Consider the following 19,636-nt stretch of genomic DNA (forward strand, 5'->3'; position numbering starts at 1 on the left):
AACTGGGAAAACAGATCATGTTCATTTTATCAATGTTCAAGTTTGAATGAATTTCTAAACTAAACAAAATGTGAAAGTGAATCCTGAGAACATGTGGAATATATGAGTTATATATTGATAATGATAATTCCCATAATTATAAATAAATAGATAAGATCAGTTTTACAACAAGGATGGGTTTGGTGTCTATGATTTTTCTACAAAAACGTAATCTGAATTTGTCATGTTTTATTTATAGATGAAACTTTGAAGATTGCAGAGGACAATATTTTGATTGATGCATATCAATGTGTCATTTGTATACATTTATTACGTGTCAATCAACGTCAAATAATATTTTTTTTTAACAAATTTATTAACTATGCTTCCAATGATTGTGAAAGATTATTTAAAATATTATATAACTATGAACGATATAAATAAAAATTAATTTTTATTGTTATTTTTAAATACAAGGCAATGTTTGTTTGTTTCTTTATTTCCATTCACAAAATCATAAACATACATAAATAATCATTATAAAACAAAAGAATAGAAAGGGGGAATCTCTGAAGCACGGCTTACCCCCTGTTACAAAACAATATATCTGCATATCAAGCAGGCGGTCCGAGTTCGAGTCTCGGTTGGGGCGACTTGTTCTCATTCTCACAGATTTCATTTCATCTTTATCGTTTCAAATTAATTAATTAAATTTCAGTATATCACCGGGCGGTTTAGAATTAATGTTCTTTGCCTCTTGTGTAAATATATAAATAGAAATATGTTCTGTTTTAATCAGAGTATTACAAAAGTAATTTATTTTTGTATTTTATTTTAAAAGTTATAAGATTCTTATTGATTTTTCACGCCAAAGTTCAACCCCTTTTACTGACTAAACTTCTTTTAAATTGTGGGTAGAAATAACTAAAAAAATAACAATGATGTGTGTATCAGTTGCTGGATATTAATGTAGATACAAATAAAAAGCAAAAAGTAAAATAAACAGTAAAGTAAAACAGCCAAAAATTGCTAAACTTTTGGAAAATACTATTCATTCGTCAGGGCTAATTGCAATTTTTAGTGCATTATTCAGAATTCCGGTCATCTTGATGAATAAATTATGTTTAATGTGATTACACAGTTCATATAATATATCATTGTCTCCAGTGCACAAACTCGAGACGTCATCTCCCAGCATGCAATCGCCTTGTTTAATGCGAAACAGGTCCTTAAAGAAATGATAATTGGATGAAATGACAGGGTTCTCAAACTAAACTTTTACATTGAAAGTGAAGTGAAGTCTGTCAAAACTCATCATCATTCATTTATATAATTTTTAATTCAATTTAAAATTCACTTAATTCATAAATTATTAAACTAAATTTTCCTATAAAATTACTTGATTTTGATGAACCAGATTCATGGTAACTTGAATAAAAAATTAATTATCAAACTAAATTCTCCTATAAAATCTCTTAATTTTGATAAACCAGATAATGCTAGCATGATGAGAATATGAAACAATGTGCACAATCTTGAAATAAAAATTATGATTGAGAAATTTAAATAACTTCTTGTATAAACCCTTTAATTTTTGATCAACCAGATATTACATGTTAGCATGGTATAATGAAATCATTCCCAAAATCAATCAGGACTGCAAAATTAAATGGCTTTACAGATAGGTATCTTATAAGTCTGTACATTAAAGATTAATCTTAAAAGTGTGAAAATGTCAATCATGGTAAACACTTATTTATGTACACCGTCCCCAAGGGCAATTAGAGAACTTAATACTAATTGGTTTGTTCAATTAAGCGCATGATTATCTCCACACAGAATCATGTTTCTAATCTCAACAAGATTGACGGATTTTGAAGTTAATGTATTGTAATTTTATAAATTGTTTCATTTTTCGTAGATAAAAATAGAATCTACATCTTGTCTTATTTTGCTTCCAATTGGGTACTCCTCACAATCACATCAATCACTTTATGCAGTTCTTTTTCCAACAAACCAAAAAAAATAAAATGATAGACAATAACAGTTTTAGTTTTAATAGATGTTTTATTTTATTTCTGCAATTTAAACTATTGCAATTGTAATAATTATTAAAAAGTTAACAACAAATATTTATTATTAGGTGATCATTTAGAATAAAATAATCATCTATTGTTATTGTATGAAATCTTTATTCTTAGGTGATCATTTAGAATAAAATGATCACCTATTGTTATTGTTTGAAATCTTTATTCTTAGGTGATCATTTAGAATAAAATGATCACCTATTGTTATTGCAGGGAGTTGTAAATTACAACTCCCTGGTTATTTTATGAAATCTTTATTATTAGGTGATCATTTAGAATAAAATAATCACCTATTGTTATTGTATGAAATCTTTATTCTTAGGTGATCATTTAGAATAAAATGATCACCTATTGTTATTGTTTGAAATCTTTATTCATAGATGATCATTTAGAATAAAATGATCACCTATTGTTATTACATGAAATCTAAGTTTATTAATAGGTGATCATTAAGAATAAAATGATCACCTATTGTTATTGTATGTTTTTTATTAATTATTTCTCTCTGTACAAAAAATATCTCAAAAAGTTAATTGCCAATATCACAAACATTTCACAATATCTTTTGAATAGTTAAATTAAATTATTATCATTGTTATGTCATGGTGTAACTTTTTCCATTCCATATTAGTGTAGGAGTACTAATCATTATGGTCTACTTTAGATGACAAAACATGATACCAAAGAATCAAAATAATATGTCAAGAATTAATGGAATTTTGAAATAAAAATATTTTCATATAATTTAAAGTTTATTTAAAGATACTTTTGTTTCATTACAGAAAATGCCAGTAAAGGTTTTTTGATTACAATACGAGAAATCACAGTATGACTGATAGACGCCACGACAGACACACAAGGTACCACACAAGGAATGAAATGTAAAAATAACAACAAGTGATGCTAAATAACAGAATTGAAGATTATTCAACATTATCAATTGTAATATCTCAATTCATTAGCAACAGTTTGCTAAACGGACCCCAGGCAGGTTTTCGTTAGATCTCACCAGGAAGACGTTTATGCAAAAATAGTAATAGCTGGATCTGTTGGGATTCCGTGATACTGTAAGTTTTTATTTGTATCTGGTTGTCTGCTACTGGGTTGGACGTTGGGTGGAAAGACAACAATTGTGCGTGGTTGTAGAGACTGGATCGCTGTGAAATATAAGTAGCGTAGCAAGGCCACTGTGTGGTGCCCTGGGAATTTTGAAAGTAGTAATATTAATAGCTCTTAATGAATAATTGGGTCTATATTTATTGAATACTGTTATAGTCAATATTTGTATTCATAAATATGATGTGTGTACACTAACTTTGACAAATTGGTATTAACTCAAAATGTACTTTGCCATTAATGTGGCAGGTGAGGGTTTTTTCAACAGTGTTTTACAGCATCAACAACATTTCTATGAAAATGATTTTGATAGTGTCATTGGTTGAACCAGGATTTAACCAGGAAGGTATACTGATCTACCTACCATACCTGAATAACCTTTAAAAGGGAATACATCAGCCACCTTGTCTGACTTTGAAAGGTGGTTGTGGCAAATGTAGAAACAATAAACAAAGCCTTTTGGCAGTGTATCTTATATAAACAACATTACCAGTGGGGATAAACAGTAAACAGGTCAAACTTGGCAGAGAGGTAATAGTCATAGCAACAACATGCTACATCAACTCACAGGAGGTAAAATGTTTGGACATTAAAACATTTAAAACAAGAATAAACGTCAGAATTGAAGAAAACAAATTTAGATGAAAAAATATTTTATTTAGTTGTCTGTCATATGTTGGAAGAATGAATGTTACCAGAAGGGATAAAACAATTAATATAACAGTGTTGATGTATTATGTGTGTATTATTCCCTCAATTGTCAAGATACTTTTTGACATCAGTATAAGATTAAAATACATTAATTAATATAAATGAGGTTGTTAATTCAAACTATTTTTAATTTTTTTGTAGATTATTGGAACAACTAGAGGTGGAGATTATTAAAGACGTTTTACCAGAGGGGAGAGAACTACAATTAAGATATCAATGTTGAGCAGGCACCCATCTCCATGGCAACTACAGGAACATCATCTTAGAGGAGGTAAAACTATGGTCATTGAGAACATGCATATATTCATGTTGGTTAGATAGAGCAAAACGCTTTATGAGTGGTGGTTGAAATAACAGCAATTAAAAACTTATAACTTAAACAAATTCTTGTTTTTGTAAAATATCAATCACGGTTTAACAAAATATAAAAGTCATGGATGACCATGATGATCTAGTGTTAATGATTCCTTGCCTGATTATTATTACGACCAATGATGCCCTACAGTGTGAAAACACACTTAAATAAACCATTATCATTATCCTAGCGGGCAACGAAGTGCATTCTGATTTATTTCAAGATAAAGGAATCGTTTTGAAACTAAACAATAATTGAGTTAATTGTTGCTGAATGTTGATAATATCTTTTTAAAAACTGGTAGAGTAATATTATTCTAAAGCTCTGTCTACACTATCAAACTTTATGTGCCAAAAAAATGTGATGTGGCCATACATGGACATGATGATTTTTTGTCAAACTAGTGTGATAGTGTAGACAGAGCTTTACCATTAAGCTCTATAATACTATGGAGAGCCATTGGGGTCTTTATGCCAATTTCTTATGGCACAAGTGGCTGTTCATAGAATAAAAACATTGCAACATTTTTAAACCTTTGGGGTAAATTTTACCGCCAAATGAAATGGAATGCATCGCTCTCTTTCGTTTCTATCTATGTGCTCAGTAAATCATCTTAAATCATGTGTGGTTATAGAACTTACAACTTGCAGCATGCATTGTACGCTTAACTGAAGGGATGGCACTCTGTTTTTAATTGGTTTTTGATTGGATGTAAAGTGTTTGTATGGGTCGCCCTGTTGTGCGTCAAAGTATTTGTTAAGTTTGCAATTTAGTGCTAAGTAGGATTCACAGTGATATGCTAGATAGTCTAGCTAAAAACAACCCATTGAGGGGATTAACTTTTCATCAGCAATGGGCTTACTTACACTTACTTACTTACAAAATAATATTCACTTAATAGAGTGCGTTGTGGCTAACTCTCCAATCAGATGAAATCAATTTAAAGTAAATAATTAGTAATGATGGAACTTGCTTGTTCTTATAATAAGTACTGTAATTTTTAGGTAAATCCAACCTTGCTTGTATTCGCATTCATATTTGCCATTTATCTATCTGCAGGAAACTTTGTCAGAAATGATGCCATAACGAAAATTTTTAATGCAAATGTAAGTAAGAATTTACCTTTAAAATTAAATCTTCTTACTATAGCATATTTTGGTGTATATCGTGTGATATTAATTATTGCAAAACCTTTAACAGAAATAGAGTATAGAAAGAATCATATTTTATATTGAAAACGTGTTTTTGATTCATTGAAATCATATGATACTTTTCTAACCCATTAATTTATTTCTGTGTGAATTAAATTATAAGCCCGATTGAACCTTACCGAAATGCCATTGTCTACACACTTTATTCGTGCCCTGCACACCTCGCGATGTGTGTTTTGATGATGGAAATGTATAGTTTTGGCGGCTGGTTAGCTAAACTAAGTAAACAAACAAAGCTATTGAAAAGAAGGTATTCTCTTAACTTGTGTGTTGAAAGACTGGATTGTATAGCGTTCAAGGAACAGGCTCTGTTTTGTATATATGAAAATAAACAATTATTGGTAATAGAAAAACAATGACAATTCCACAGTATGTAGGTAGTTTATATACCTCCGTGTCAGAGGATTTAAAAATCATTGCTAAAATATGTTATTATTTTAATTGAACAACAACATTTATTTCATTAATTTATAAGTATTATTTTTTTTTATTTATCACTATTCCAATTATTTATTTTTTAATTTATAGAAACGTAGAGTTCTACATAGATAGATGATACCATGGCCATGAAGGCTAGACAATTTAAAAACATGCTGTAAATTGAAAATTGAAATACTAGGGCAATTTTACAGTGTGACCACCAACAAAAAACATTATGCAATAGGCTCTAGAAAATGAATGCTTTGATGCAAAAGGTGGTGTGAGTGCTGTACAATGACAGTTGAAACCAAATAAGATAAAACAAACCAACAAAATGAAATTATTTGTCTTTTTTCTTCTAATTAAAAATTCAACATACACCAGTGCAGAAAAAAACACATTTGATCTGATTGCTGTTAATTCCCCATTATTAACATTATGCCTGAATTTTGTCAAATTATCTATCTGATGTCGGATGTTAAATGAGACCAAGCTACAGTATGTCAGAAAGCATAAATGCCAGATTTGGTCACTATGGCTATGTGTGTCTGTGTTTATGCATCTTGCAACATTACCAGCCTTGAACAAGTATCTGGCGCCAACGCTGTTTTTGTACTAATCAAGAAAAGTTTGTATTAATAGCATACAGCTAAGAACTGAAGCCAATCAGTTACTGATACCATGTCGGGGGTCAAGCAGACCCCCTTAGGGGACTTGTACGCTAATTGTTCTAATCTTGTTTTCATTGGTTTAGGGGCATGGATCACCCCTATGCTTGTTATCAAATGTTTATTTTGACAGTCAAAGAGAAATAAGCTGGTCAATTATAATTATCTGACCATATCTTTCCTATGTTTAATAATGCAAATACTATTATTGTTCAAATTTTATTTTATAAAGCTCTGTCTATATGAAACTAGTTTGACAAAAAAAGTGTAATGTGCCCAAATATGGTAGTGATATGCCCAAATATGTTAGTGATATGATATCATCATGTCCATATATGGGCACCTTACATTTTGTGTCACATAAAATTTGATAGTGTAGACAAAGCTTAAGAAAAAAGAAAGGAAATAAATTTGAATATATATATATATAAATCATACCCGCCAGAGACATTTTTTCATACAACTAAAAAACGGAACTTTCGCCAATGAGCTATTCTCGACGCGATTATGAGATCATGTTCCGAATATGAGCACTGTTTCTATAATTTACAGTATGATTTATATATAATTTACACAGTGCTACACAACATCATTGATTTATATATATATATATATATATCATACTAATTTTATTTCTCTCTTTACTTTTTTTTTCAATGGAAATATAATTTTTAATATTTAGCATTTGTTTGGTTTGTATTCAACCAATCAAATTGCTGTATAATAATTCAAAATGGTGTACAAATGTGTCGGTAGGAGGTTTGGAGAAGTCATCTTTAAAATATTGAACACATAAACATATAAATCCAAGTTTACACAGTATTACAATCTGGTAAGCGAAATACAACTAGTATTTTTATCGTAATATGCACATTAAAAATATGAGCAGACGTAAGAAATGACTGCTTTGGCTTGAAATTGGGTGGATATCAGGAAACAGATTATGATAGCCAAAAATAAATAAATAAAGTTGTCGACTTAACGTAGGATATGACACTTAAATATTTCCTTCAATCCAAATCAATATAGTATTTCATTTACAAGTGACATTTATTTTAATGTTTAAGAAATGCAATAGCACTGCTATTTAATTCAATGCAAAATACTAATCTTTGACGTCTGTTATTCACCTTAAAACGTTGTGATAATTAAAACAAAACTTTCAGTTATAATTTCATAGAAAACTCAAACAAATCTTTTACCTCAGCCTGGTTTAAAAGCACGTTTTAAACAAACATTTTAATTAAAACAAACTTTTTTTGAGTTAAAATTGACATCCAAACATAAACCGAACCTCCCCCAGGCTATTTATATTACAACTTGAGTTGACCAGGAGAACAGCCAATCACCTTCTGACCAATGGTCAAGCATGGGCCCACTAGGAGTCAAAATGTGACCCACTAGGTGTCAACATTTGACCCAGAAATAATTTTAAAAGGTTTTCTCTCACAGAGAGTGATATTCTAAAGATCATGGTATAAACAATTAATAATTTTCTGGTTTGTTTTTAAATTCGTGATTTTCATTCCATTTCCCTATCCCATACTCACCCATTCAATACATCTTGAAAATTTCAAATAATGGGATAGGAAATTTTAAAGATAACGCGTACAAGATAATATACTTTTTCCTTAAAAAATAGATGTGGGTCACATTTTTGGTTAAGATTTTTTATGTTAAAAAAAAAAGAGATGCAGTGTAAAAACCACGACCACCTTCAATTACAGCTTATATTTGTTCCTGGGTCAACATTTTTCTATAATTTCTAACATGACGATTAAATTAAACGAAAATTTCAATCAATAAAACGAGTTGGATTGTTGCCCTCGGGCAAAATACTTGTCAATTTCAAGCAGATAATGTTAAAATTAGCCAAATATTCTGTTACTGTCACGAAATTCCGTGAATCTTTTGCAAACTTCTCAACACAAAATAATTTTTTCGTGCCTTGCCCGCGGGTGAATTTAAGATTCAATTGGATAGTGCGGATCAAGTGGCAAGATACTTTACGCATTCGACCAATGGACGCGCAATGAGGTAACCATACACCGTGGTTTTGTTTGTATTAGGAATATGTCAAGTAAACAGAGTCCAACTCATAAGCTGTGAAAACATTACGATTATACAGAATGAAGTACTGTATTATGATTTTTTTGTTTATATCATAACAAGTGTTTGATAAGAATGTATTGTCCATTGTTTTTATTTCAAACAGTAGGCCTAATGTTATTGATAATACAGAGTACAGTAATACTGTACTATCATCAAAATGATACAATTGCTAAATTCGATTGGTACTGTATGTCTTTAACATGACTATAGTTTTTTCATTGAGTACTTTTTAATTGAATGGTAAATGTAGAATCGTTCTGTTCAGTACTTTTTTCATTTGTTGAGTACTAAATCAATCAACTTCAGCAAATTTTATCAGTACGGTATACATTTCAAAATATGAAATATAGAGGGCAGCATAGTAGTTTTCTAATTGTTCACACATAAAATGAAAATAAGACTTGCTTTTGTTTATAATTTTATTTTGAACAACATTTTACATTACAGAATTTAATTGAGTAAATTTATCAAATAATTAAAAGAAATTATGTTTCTGAGTATGAAGCACACTTAGTGGTTTTATGATAATTACCCCTGCAAAAAAAATAAATTATTAACATCCAGATTTTCAAAATTTTAAATAGCACCCTATATGTTTGGTTGCGTTTTTCTAAAAATCTAGCGGCCTCTATGGTTTGGCCATGCTTTTATAAAATCTCCCAATACTTAATTTTTCCAAATTAGGACCAGATTATTTATTCCTCTTACGGCTATATTTATGCATCCAAAAATGCTTACAAATTATGTGATTAGGAATAAACCAATGCTTTTGATATTAATGTTGAGCATTAGCTGTAATGCCATTTGCCGAGAGAGTACCTTAAACTCAGTGTGTATGTTTGGTTAATATGTAACAGCGATTTACAACACATAATTATACAATATACCTACATATATGGAAACAGTATTATTCTAAAATATATGGATAATTTGAGAATTATATACAATATAAGGACATTTTTTAACATTTTTCTAAAGGAGACAGTTGATAATGACATTGTGTTTCAAATTTCTCTTAAAATAAAATTTAAATAAGCTCCATAATATCAGTATTAAAATTGGAATGAATATTTTTACAATCCCTGAACATTAAATCACTAATAAATATATTTTACAAAGGGCCCAAGGGAGACAACTGTCAAAAAAACAAAAAAAAACAAACATATGTGGAAATCATTCTATAAAACTTTGTTCGAAGATATATCATCCCCCAAAACATTTAATATAAAAGTGATTATTTTTCGATCCAATTTTTAAAATGTGAATAGTCAATATGTGACATTTTTCATGGGGAAAATATATCTTTAAATCTTCTATTTTGTTTGTATTTTTGTGTTATATAAAATACTGTTCATTTAGTACCACAAAACCAATGGCGTCACTGTATAATATTAAAACAAATGTCCTTATTAAAATTTCAGTTGTCTTCAATTTATAATAAATATAATTAATTATAATAATAACATTTCAAAGTATTTTGTTGCTATTTCTTGTTTCCCCATTACTACTGTCTCTTAATTTTTTGATATTTGATTAGTGTGGACATGATTTAATGGAATGATTAATTATTAAAGGCAATCTTAAGCCCTATTCACATTAGATTAATTTTACCAAATCATACTCTGGTATATTTTGCAAGGTTATAAAGCATTGTACAAATTTATAAAATGATTACAAAATCTGTTGTACCAAAATTATGAATAAAAGAATATTACCTTCTTTATGTATAAATGTAACAAAAACATAACATTAGCGTGATAAATTCTACTTAACATAAATATCAAATTTGCATGATACATTTAGAACCATAAAAATATAAAGTCTTTACCAGCATTCAATTTCTTATATTATCTTTAGGTATAACCAAAGAATACCCATTGATTACAAGAATTGCAAAGAGTTACTTCACCGCTACTAGTTGCATTGGCTTAGAGGGGTGAGGCTGCATATGTTATGCATACATTTGAGTTATATCAACCCTCTATTAAGGGTGAGTATTTTCATGTTCAATATGGCAACTTGAAAATAGCCACTACATATTTTAGTTTTTGGCCTGCAACAACCACATAAACTACTAAATTCAGTAGGCTTATAAAAACCGATAAATAATAAGGATAGGGAACGTTGATATACCTACAACCATTCATATCAATGGTGCTGTGTAACTGCAGTACACATTAATATTCACTTCTTTTAAGCATCAATGCTTGGTTGCTATGATTAATAGTGATTGTTGATGCCCCTTGTTTCCATGGTTCTCCGTCTACTTGTACAGGAACTGGGAATTTCTTTATTGTTATCTGAAAAATAATTAGTTATACTGTAATATAATAAAAAATAATTTTTTTTTTTTTTTAAACTTCTGTGATTAAAAATGGTATTTCTACTTGGGTAGTTTGGACTGATTTACACAAAATCTGATCCATCTAGTGACAGGATGCACACACAACACTGGAGGGCCTCGGGTTGTACATACTTTTTCTCGTCTTATTTAGATATTCTTAGTTATTGAAAGAAATAGTTGTTGTACAGCAGGCTTACTGTCTTCTTATCTGTGAGAAGGCATGTTTGTAGTTTGAGTTTTAACCATTCATCTTAAGTTTAGCTACTGAGAGCAGGTTAGTGCTTGTTCTTAAAGATGTATGACTACGTAAGTAAGTAAGTACTGGCCAGATATTTGTTAATGGAAATATAATTTTAGTTTTACCTTTACTGTCTTAGCTTGTCCAAGTCTGACCGGGTCTGCGAGTCCACCCTGAATTCTGGCCATGTGGAATGAAGAGTAGAAACCAGCAATTTCTACCAGATTGTCACTATGACTACATACAAACAAAGAAATCATATTGAATGTTGTACCTTAATAGTATACAAGAATAGGTCAACTCTCACGCTACCTGGCCTAATTTGATCATATTGAATGTTGTACCTTAATAGTATACAAGAATCGGTCAACTCTCACGCTACCTGGCCTAATTTGATCATATTGAATGTTGTACCTTAATAGTATACAAGAATCGGTCAACTCTCACGCTACCTGGCCTAATTTGATCATATTGAATGTTGTACCTTAATAGTATACAAGAATCGGTCAACTCTTACGCTACCTGGCCTAATTTGATCATATTGAATGTTGTACCTTAATAGTATACAAGAATCGGTCAACTCTCACGCTACCTGGCCTAATTTGATCATATTGAATGTTGTACCTTAATAGTATACAAGAATCGGTCAACTCTCACGCTACCTGGCCTAATTTGATCATATTGAATGTTGTACCTTAATAGTATACAAGAATCGGTCAACTCTCACGCTACCTGGCCTAATTTGATCATATTGAATGTTGTACCTTAATAGTATACAAGAATCGGTCAACTCTCACGTTACCTGGCCTAATTTGATCATATTGAATGTTGTACCTTAATGATATACAAGAATCGGTCAACTCTCACGCTACCTGGCCTAATTTGATCATATTGAATGTTGTACCTTAATAGTATACAAGAATCGGTCAACTCTCACGCTACCTGGCCTAATTTGATCATATTGAATGTTGTACCTTAATAGTATACAAGAATCGGTCAACTCTCACGCTACCTGGCCTAATTTGATCATATTGAATGTTGTACCTTAATAGTATACAAGAATCGGTCAACTCTCACGTTACCTGGCCTAATTTGATCATATTGAATGTTGTACCTTAATGATATACAAGAATCGGTCAACTCTCACGCTACCTGGCCTAATTTGATCATATTGAATGTTGTACCTTAATAGTATACAAGAATTGGTCAACTCTCACGCTACCTGGCCTAATTTGATCATATTGAATGTTGTACCTTAATAGTATACAAGAATCGGTCAACTCTCACGCTACCTGGCCTAATTTGATCATATTGAATGTTGTACCTTAATAGTATACAAGAATCGGTCAACTCTCACGCTACCTGGCCTAATTTGATCATATTGAATGTTGTACCTTAATAGTATTCAAGAATCGGTCAACTCTCACGCTACCTGGCCTAATTTGATCATATTGAATGTTGTACCTTAATAGTATACAAGAATCGGTCAACTCTCACGCTACCTGGCCTAATTTGAACATATTGAATGTTGTACCTTAATAGTATACAAGAATCGGTCAACTGTCACGCTACCTGGCCTAATTTGTCCGGTTTTGGGAGAGTTTATTTTATTGTAGGCTTACTACGAATGTTCAAGTAATACATACCTAGCTGGCGCATACTTCTGTTGACCTGTTCCTTTCCAGAGTTCTACACCAGCACCCCAACTAGAAATGTTTAAAACTACAATACCCTCCAAGTCTGGTAAATCAATCTTCTGTCCATCCAACTCCAACTAAATTCACAACAAAATTAAATTACTACATACACTTTATATTAGGAGCTTTTGTTATTGAAGATTTGTTTGCTTATAGCCCTCATTCAAGAAGAGTGACATTTCTTAAGTCTACAGCTCAAACCAAAACGGATCTATGGCCACTACTACTACTAGGTAAGAAAAAGAAAATATTGGTATTCTAGTATTTCTAATAAGGACTGAATATAATCCTGTACAAATAACAAGTATTTTCTGAAAATATATATCTAACCTCAATTTTTTTCTGTAGGTTCTTGCATCCTTGCTCCAATACATCCTTAGCACCAAAGATCAAATACCAAGCCTTATTAATGACTCGGTTTGTGAACCAATGAGGTTTACTTTCTCGCTGTCGATGAAAATTCAAAGCAAGAAGCGCATCACAACCAACAGAGAAGTAGTTATTCATTGTAACCACCTGCAAAAGAAAATATTCAAATTTCATGTCTGCATATTTGATTATGCAAAATGGATTTAGTTTGAGGTATAGAATTTTGTTTTAAAGTAACCTACCTTATCAGGTCGTCTAATTTTGAACTTTGGTTGATATCTGATTGTTGTTGTCCACCTGATAACAATAAAAAATAGAAATGTAAGTTGCTTGACTATCAAATTAATACGCATAATTTATTTAACTAGTAATTTATATATTAGTACAGTAATGCCAATCATTTACGTCCCCTTAATATGGTTTTCCTTAAACAGGTTTCTGAGAAAATTACCCCTTTATAGGGGTGTCCCGAAAGAGGTGTTCTACTTTATTGAGCTACTACTAACTCTTTTATACTTCTTAACGTTCTCCGTCTTCCGACATTACGCTTCCAGAAAGTGTTTCCATTTTTTTCTGTTTAGGCCAGTATTCCTTTATCCACTTATTTTTCCCCTTTTATACACCATTACTATTAACATTATTGTTCTTACCTGTCCAGATATGATACTGTTGCTTTTTCTACATCATTCATCCATTGCAGAATATTTTCACCATCGTAGCATTTTCCCCATCCAAGCACACGGGCAAGGTCATTTCCTGTACCAAGTGGTAGAATGGCTACCTTTGGTCGTGTCTGTAAAATTAAGATAGGTAAGTGAGTATACAGTCATAGGTTCTCACATGGGCAATATGGCTACCTTTGGTCATGTCTGTCAAATTAAGATAGGTAAGCGAGTATGCAGTCATAGGTTCTCACATGGGCATTATGGCTACCTTTGGTCATGTCTGTAAAATTAAGATAGGTATTAGTGAGTATGCAGTCATAGGTTCTCACATGGGCAATATGGCTACCTTTGGTCATGTCTGTCAAATTAAGATAGGTAAGTGAGTATGCAGTCATAGGTTCTCACATGGGCAATATGGCTACCTTTGGTCATGTCTGTCAAATTAAGATAGGTAAGTGAGTATGCAGTCATAGGTTCTCACATGGGCATTATGGCTACCTTTGGTCATGTCTGTCAAATTAAGATAGGTAAGTGAGTATGCAGTCATAGGTTCTCACATGGGCATTATGGCTACCTTTGGTCATGTCTGTAAAATTAAGATAGGTATTAGTGAGTATGCAGTCATAGGTTCTCACATGGGCAATATGGCTACCTTTGGTCATGTCTGTAAAATTAAGATAGGTATTAGTGAGTATGCAGTCATAGGTTCTCACATGGGCAATATGGCTTGAGGGTGATCCATCCAGCAATTGCTGATCATTAGGGACCCTCAGAGGTTCACAAGACAAACATATACACAAGATGCTCTACTTAAACAAAGTCTTATTACAAGTCTTTGGGAGTGGAGTTGTAATTTTGACATGTGACAGGACTTAAACCCAGGACCCTTGGAGTGGTAGCCAAGCATCATAACCACCAAGCCACAATTCCACTCCATGGCTACCTTTGGCCATGCCTTTAAGACTAATTATACCTCTATATATTTGTAATGATGCTACTGGTTCGCATACAATTATTTTAATAATCAAGCAGGGGATGTGGGTGATAGGTAGATAAATTAATACATTTTGTACAGTACCTGTAGTTGTAGCTTGTCTATAGCATTTAAAACCCAACCAATTGTACCATCTCCACCACATGCAAGAATACGAAATGTCCTCTCGGGTAGTAAATGGCAAATTTGAAGTGCCCTCTCTGGTGGAAGCTCACTCAAATCAATCACCTGAAACAAACAAAACAGAAAATAAATATTCATTAATATTTACCAGTTTGAAAGTTACTGAGTAAAGGTTTTTTTTTATGGTTGACTTTAAGCATTGTAAATCAATAACAAAGCAATTTCATCTTAAAGGGGGGTTCCGGGTTTAAAATGAATAGTAAAAAATGGAAAATATATTTGTTTGTCTCTTGAACGGTAAAAGTTTCAATTTATATAAGCGCCCAGTGAAGCAGAACGAAGGCTGTGAAATCAGGCCAGATTACAAGTGCAGCTACGGCAAAATCACACTGTGGTTACAAAATAGGAAATTCGTGAAATGGTCCATCTTCCGACGACTCGTTATCATTAACCATATCAATTACTTTTGTAAAATTATACTTATCTGATGTAATTTTAGTCGGTCTTCCCATTTATAAAGTCAATTTTTTATGAAAATTCATCAAAACAGTGAAAAATTAGATATGTTTGCACTTTACGTTTGCCGATTTTCGCACCGACTTAGGGAAAAATCAAAATCAATGAAGCGTAACGTATACTGTACATTCCTGCTGAGGATCGAGCGAGACGACGATACACGTGCTCTCTCTGCTGCCCATGCCTGGCATCATCACGTGATAAGCAGATACAACAATACCAAACTGGTCGGGTCGAGTATACCCCGTCTATAATCACAACATGAACGATGTACAGTATTTGATTGAAGGTCGACTCGACCTACCGGAATGGTATAGATAATATAGCTCGAATGAGAGAGTTGGAATATTTGTGTAGTGCAGCCTATAGTAAAAGGCCTGGTAGTATCAATTCGCATAGGGTCTACTACACTAGCTAGCTCAATTTTTAACTGGGCCGGATCGGCTAGGTCTCCTTCCTACTACCTGGTCTACTTGCTTGATGCATGAGTATCCGCTTTTTTGGAGAGTAAACTAAGCCTATTTTATTTTAGGCCTACTTAGACGATCGGGACACCATACGTGTGGACGGCGATCGGACCTTGTTTTGCTTCAATATTTACAGCCGATTTTGTAGAACGTTTTAGGTTTAGATTGTTTAGGAGTTTGGTTGATAGGATGGGTTTGTTATTTATGGGCCAAACGTCTAGTAGTAGGCTAGCTCTAGGCCCATGGGCCCCATTGTTTTAACGTAGCCATCGTGGCATGGAATCCCTAGTCAGAATGGCTCTCGCCCATTAGGCTAGGCCTAGAGTAGTATTGTACGTGAAGCCGATAATACGATCTGTACTATAGAGGTATAAAAATAGTATAATTTATGACTCCGTAATCTGTACTAAATTTTGTATTTCATTAAATGTCAAATAAATATATGCTACTAGTACTACTGTTATTATTACACTTTAGGCCTAGCTTAGAAAATCTAAAAAAAATGTATTTCACAATGATCGGGTGGTCGTCGTTTGACAGGGGAGAGAGATGTAAATTAGTTGACAAACACAACGTACATGACGTCGCGAGTTTGGAATACGTGATTTTGTGAATATCTCATGAATATTAATGAGCTTCCCTAAGCTGCTGAAAAACAGATTTTCCATGAAATTTAATTTTTTTAATTTCTCGTTATTACTTCTTCATTCTGACATGTCTATATTGTTATAATATTTTTTATTTAATAAATAAACGATATTTAAAAGCAATTTTAAACCCAGAATCCCCCTTTAAATATGACTATATAAAGAAAGAGCCGTGGCTAAAGATACGGTACTGTAACCTAACTTCCGTTTGCTAAATGTACGGTAAAATTGCCTTCCTATATAAAACTTGTTTCTAAATATAAAACTCGCCCTAAATATTAAAACTCGTCCTAAATATTAAAAACAGATGGCTTGCAGAAACCATTTCCATAACCTATTAAATTAACATCTATGCCTACATAGCGCCCGCTATAATTCCCGTACCTTTAGTGTTTAGAAGTATGGATACGGTACCGTAACTTTAGAAAAATACTCTGATAAAAAAAATAATCTTTACAAACAGATTAACTCTGAAGGTCAAAGGGTCACAAACAATGGATTAGAAATCATGCCAAGTTAAAGTACTGTATTAGTAAACATATTTTTATGTATTGTAAAAAAATCACAATACATTATACTGCACAGGTCACCCATACTGGAGAAGAATGCTTGCACCAGTATGTGTATTATTTTAAAGAGTAAATTAAAAAATATTTAATACAACTGAAACTTTACTGATTACTGGTATGAACAATGGGTAAGAGGTTAAAGGTTTAAATTAACACTTAAACAGGATACATGTTTATAAGGTTTTATTAATTTAATTAAGTAGATTGAAAATATGTTATTGTTCATGTTACTATATTAATGACAACAACATGAAAGGTATGGTGACAAAAAAGCTTGGCAATTGATTTGGAGGAAAATGAAGCAATGCAAAATGTACCTGTACAGGATTGAGAAGAGAACGAAATGTTCGTAAGATCAGTTCCCCTTCCTGGTTTCCACTTTTCCTGTTTGCTAATATTACAAGTGGATTCCACTCACGAAATAACGGTGGGTCAACTATTTCACTCGCACTCCAATGGCGCCGACCTCTCCAGCCAACCAAATCAAGGCGCAAACAGTTTGGTGGTATTACACTATTACTAAACTTTCCAAAATCGCAATTGTCATACTTTATTTTTTCGCATTCATCATGTATAGTCCGTTGACACCACGTACAACGAAGGCCACACAGACGTGGCTCCGCTCCACAGAGTTTTTTACAAACCTCACAGTAACTACTAGCAGGAAGATTACCACGAACCCATTGGTGTTTAAACATTGCGTTATTCCCACGATGTTGAATTCCATAATGCTTGCTTCTATTTGGTAAACAAGAATGTAATTTACAAGGAAAGACTCGGTTCGCGACTTGTACACAAGTATCATCCGCACAAATCCCGCAGGAATCACAATACCCACCATGCATGATGCTGCTTTCACATACCGTACAATAAGTCGTCCGCGTAAATGCTTCTAGCATCACCCATCTGTGACCTCTTGTTACGTCAAACACAGGCAGGTCTACTTTCTTTCGTAAAACAAAACGATACCGTTTTGAAAATTTCGACCACAGGTAAATTAATATGAGGAATATAATAACAATAATTATTATTTGAAAAGCGTCTCCTCGCCATTGTAATATACTACTACTCATGCTTGAGGATCGTTTAGTTGATGTGCCAGTACCAGTCGGGTTTTGAGATGTATCCAGCCCTGATAACCTGGGCAATGCGCTGTTATTCATCACTGAAAAAAAAGACTCAAATGACATAGTGAGAATGATTTTAATAAAGGTTAGGCCTATTTAAATTAATTCAATTAAAGTTAGGCCTACAGGCTACCGGAACTGTTGAACGTGATTTGAACAATTTAATTAATCAATGTCAATGATTGTGCAATTTTCATTAGTTTAGTTTAGTCTCTCTGTGTATCACAAACTGTACATCGCTGAAAATAAGCCGTTATATTAACTTCAGCTAGCCCTAGCTAGTTGGTCAGCATTTATCATCTAGCCTAGGCCTAGCCCCGCCCCTCTCGACAGTCGAACCGCACAGATTCCATGAGATCGAAATGGACCTCAGTGGGCCTAGTATTTAACTTCTTTTATGATGTACTCTTACATTGGTATTGTCTATTACAAAACAGTTAATGAAACAACAAACCTTTCAAGAATATTGTTATCACAACATACTCATTTCTTCCCTATATAGTTACGACAACAGGTAAATTAACAACTCTCTGCTCTCTCTTCTATTTTGCCCTCTTTTTTTCTGATTATTGTTTGTCGTCTTTAATTATATGTTGACGCCCTCAATATGCGATCGATTTCGTCATCATAAATTAAAAATTAATATACACAGTACTGTACATTGATAATTGATATGTGGATGGCACGTGGAAAACAATTAGCCAATGACAGCCGTTGAGCCCGGCCGTACCAACAGAAACCGGAATTATATCGGATTTGTTTCACCTAATTATTTTTTATGTTATCTTTTGAGTTATGTAAACAATCAATCAGATAATTTTAGCCAAAAATAAACATATATTCATGGAGTAAAGATCTTTACTCCATGATATATTCTAGTTAAAGTTAAAGTAAGTTTTTTTTATTTCTGTTTTAATTCTTCGGAATAGAAAACAACTGTGTCCATGATGGAGGTATCCTCATGCTCCGTCCTTGTATACAGTATGACCGGAAAGTTTCAATCAATTACCCATAGTAATTTAATCCGTTTTCTAGACGCCTATTTTTAGCATTACTAGTGGCACTGAAATATATTTAATATATCGTAGCCAAATTGACATGAATATAAAATCCACGTGGAATGGCAATGGGGTCAGGACAAAATCAGTCCGTGGATATGAATCGTTTATAAATAATGTGTTAACGGACTTAAATTTTTTTAAAGGGCCAAATACTAATTAT

General features: G+C 32.5%; 1 protein-coding gene and 2 long non-coding RNA genes across 3 annotated transcripts; 2 read left to right on the top strand and 1 right to left on the bottom strand.

Moving 5' to 3' along the window:
• Nucleotides 1–3,739: 3,739 nt before the first annotated feature.
• LOC140062684 (uncharacterized) lies at nt 3,740–10,540 on the top strand. The gene is made up of 4 exons (XR_011847519.1): nt 3,740–3,755; nt 4,035–4,164; nt 5,308–5,354; nt 10,517–10,540. It is a non-coding gene; the product is annotated as an uncharacterized lncRNA (long non-coding RNA).
• On the bottom strand, nt 9,075–18,978 carry LOC140062666 (diacylglycerol kinase epsilon-like). The gene is made up of 9 exons (XM_072108976.1): nt 18,870–18,978; nt 17,606–18,453; nt 15,051–15,194; nt 13,958–14,100; nt 13,550–13,604; nt 13,269–13,454; nt 12,888–13,015; nt 11,367–11,478; nt 9,075–10,959 (listed from the first exon to the last, which is right to left on the bottom strand). The coding sequence occupies exons 2-9, from the start codon at nt 18,449–18,451 to the stop codon at nt 10,837–10,839; spliced, it is 1,737 nt and encodes a 578-aa protein (XP_071965077.1). The 5' UTR covers nt 18,452–18,453; nt 18,870–18,978; the 3' UTR covers nt 9,075–10,836.
• On the top strand, nt 10,555–13,404 carry LOC140062677 (uncharacterized). Its single transcript, XR_011847518.1, has 3 exons — nt 10,555–10,649; nt 13,095–13,171; nt 13,287–13,404. It is a non-coding gene; the product is annotated as an uncharacterized lncRNA (long non-coding RNA).
• Nucleotides 18,979–19,636: the final 658 nt, after the last annotated feature.

Source organism: Antedon mediterranea, chromosome 1 (genome assembly GCF_964355755.1).
Source record: "Antedon mediterranea chromosome 1, ecAntMedi1.1, whole genome shotgun sequence".
Lineage (NCBI taxonomy): Eukaryota > Metazoa > Echinodermata > Crinoidea > Comatulida > Antedonidae > Antedon > Antedon mediterranea.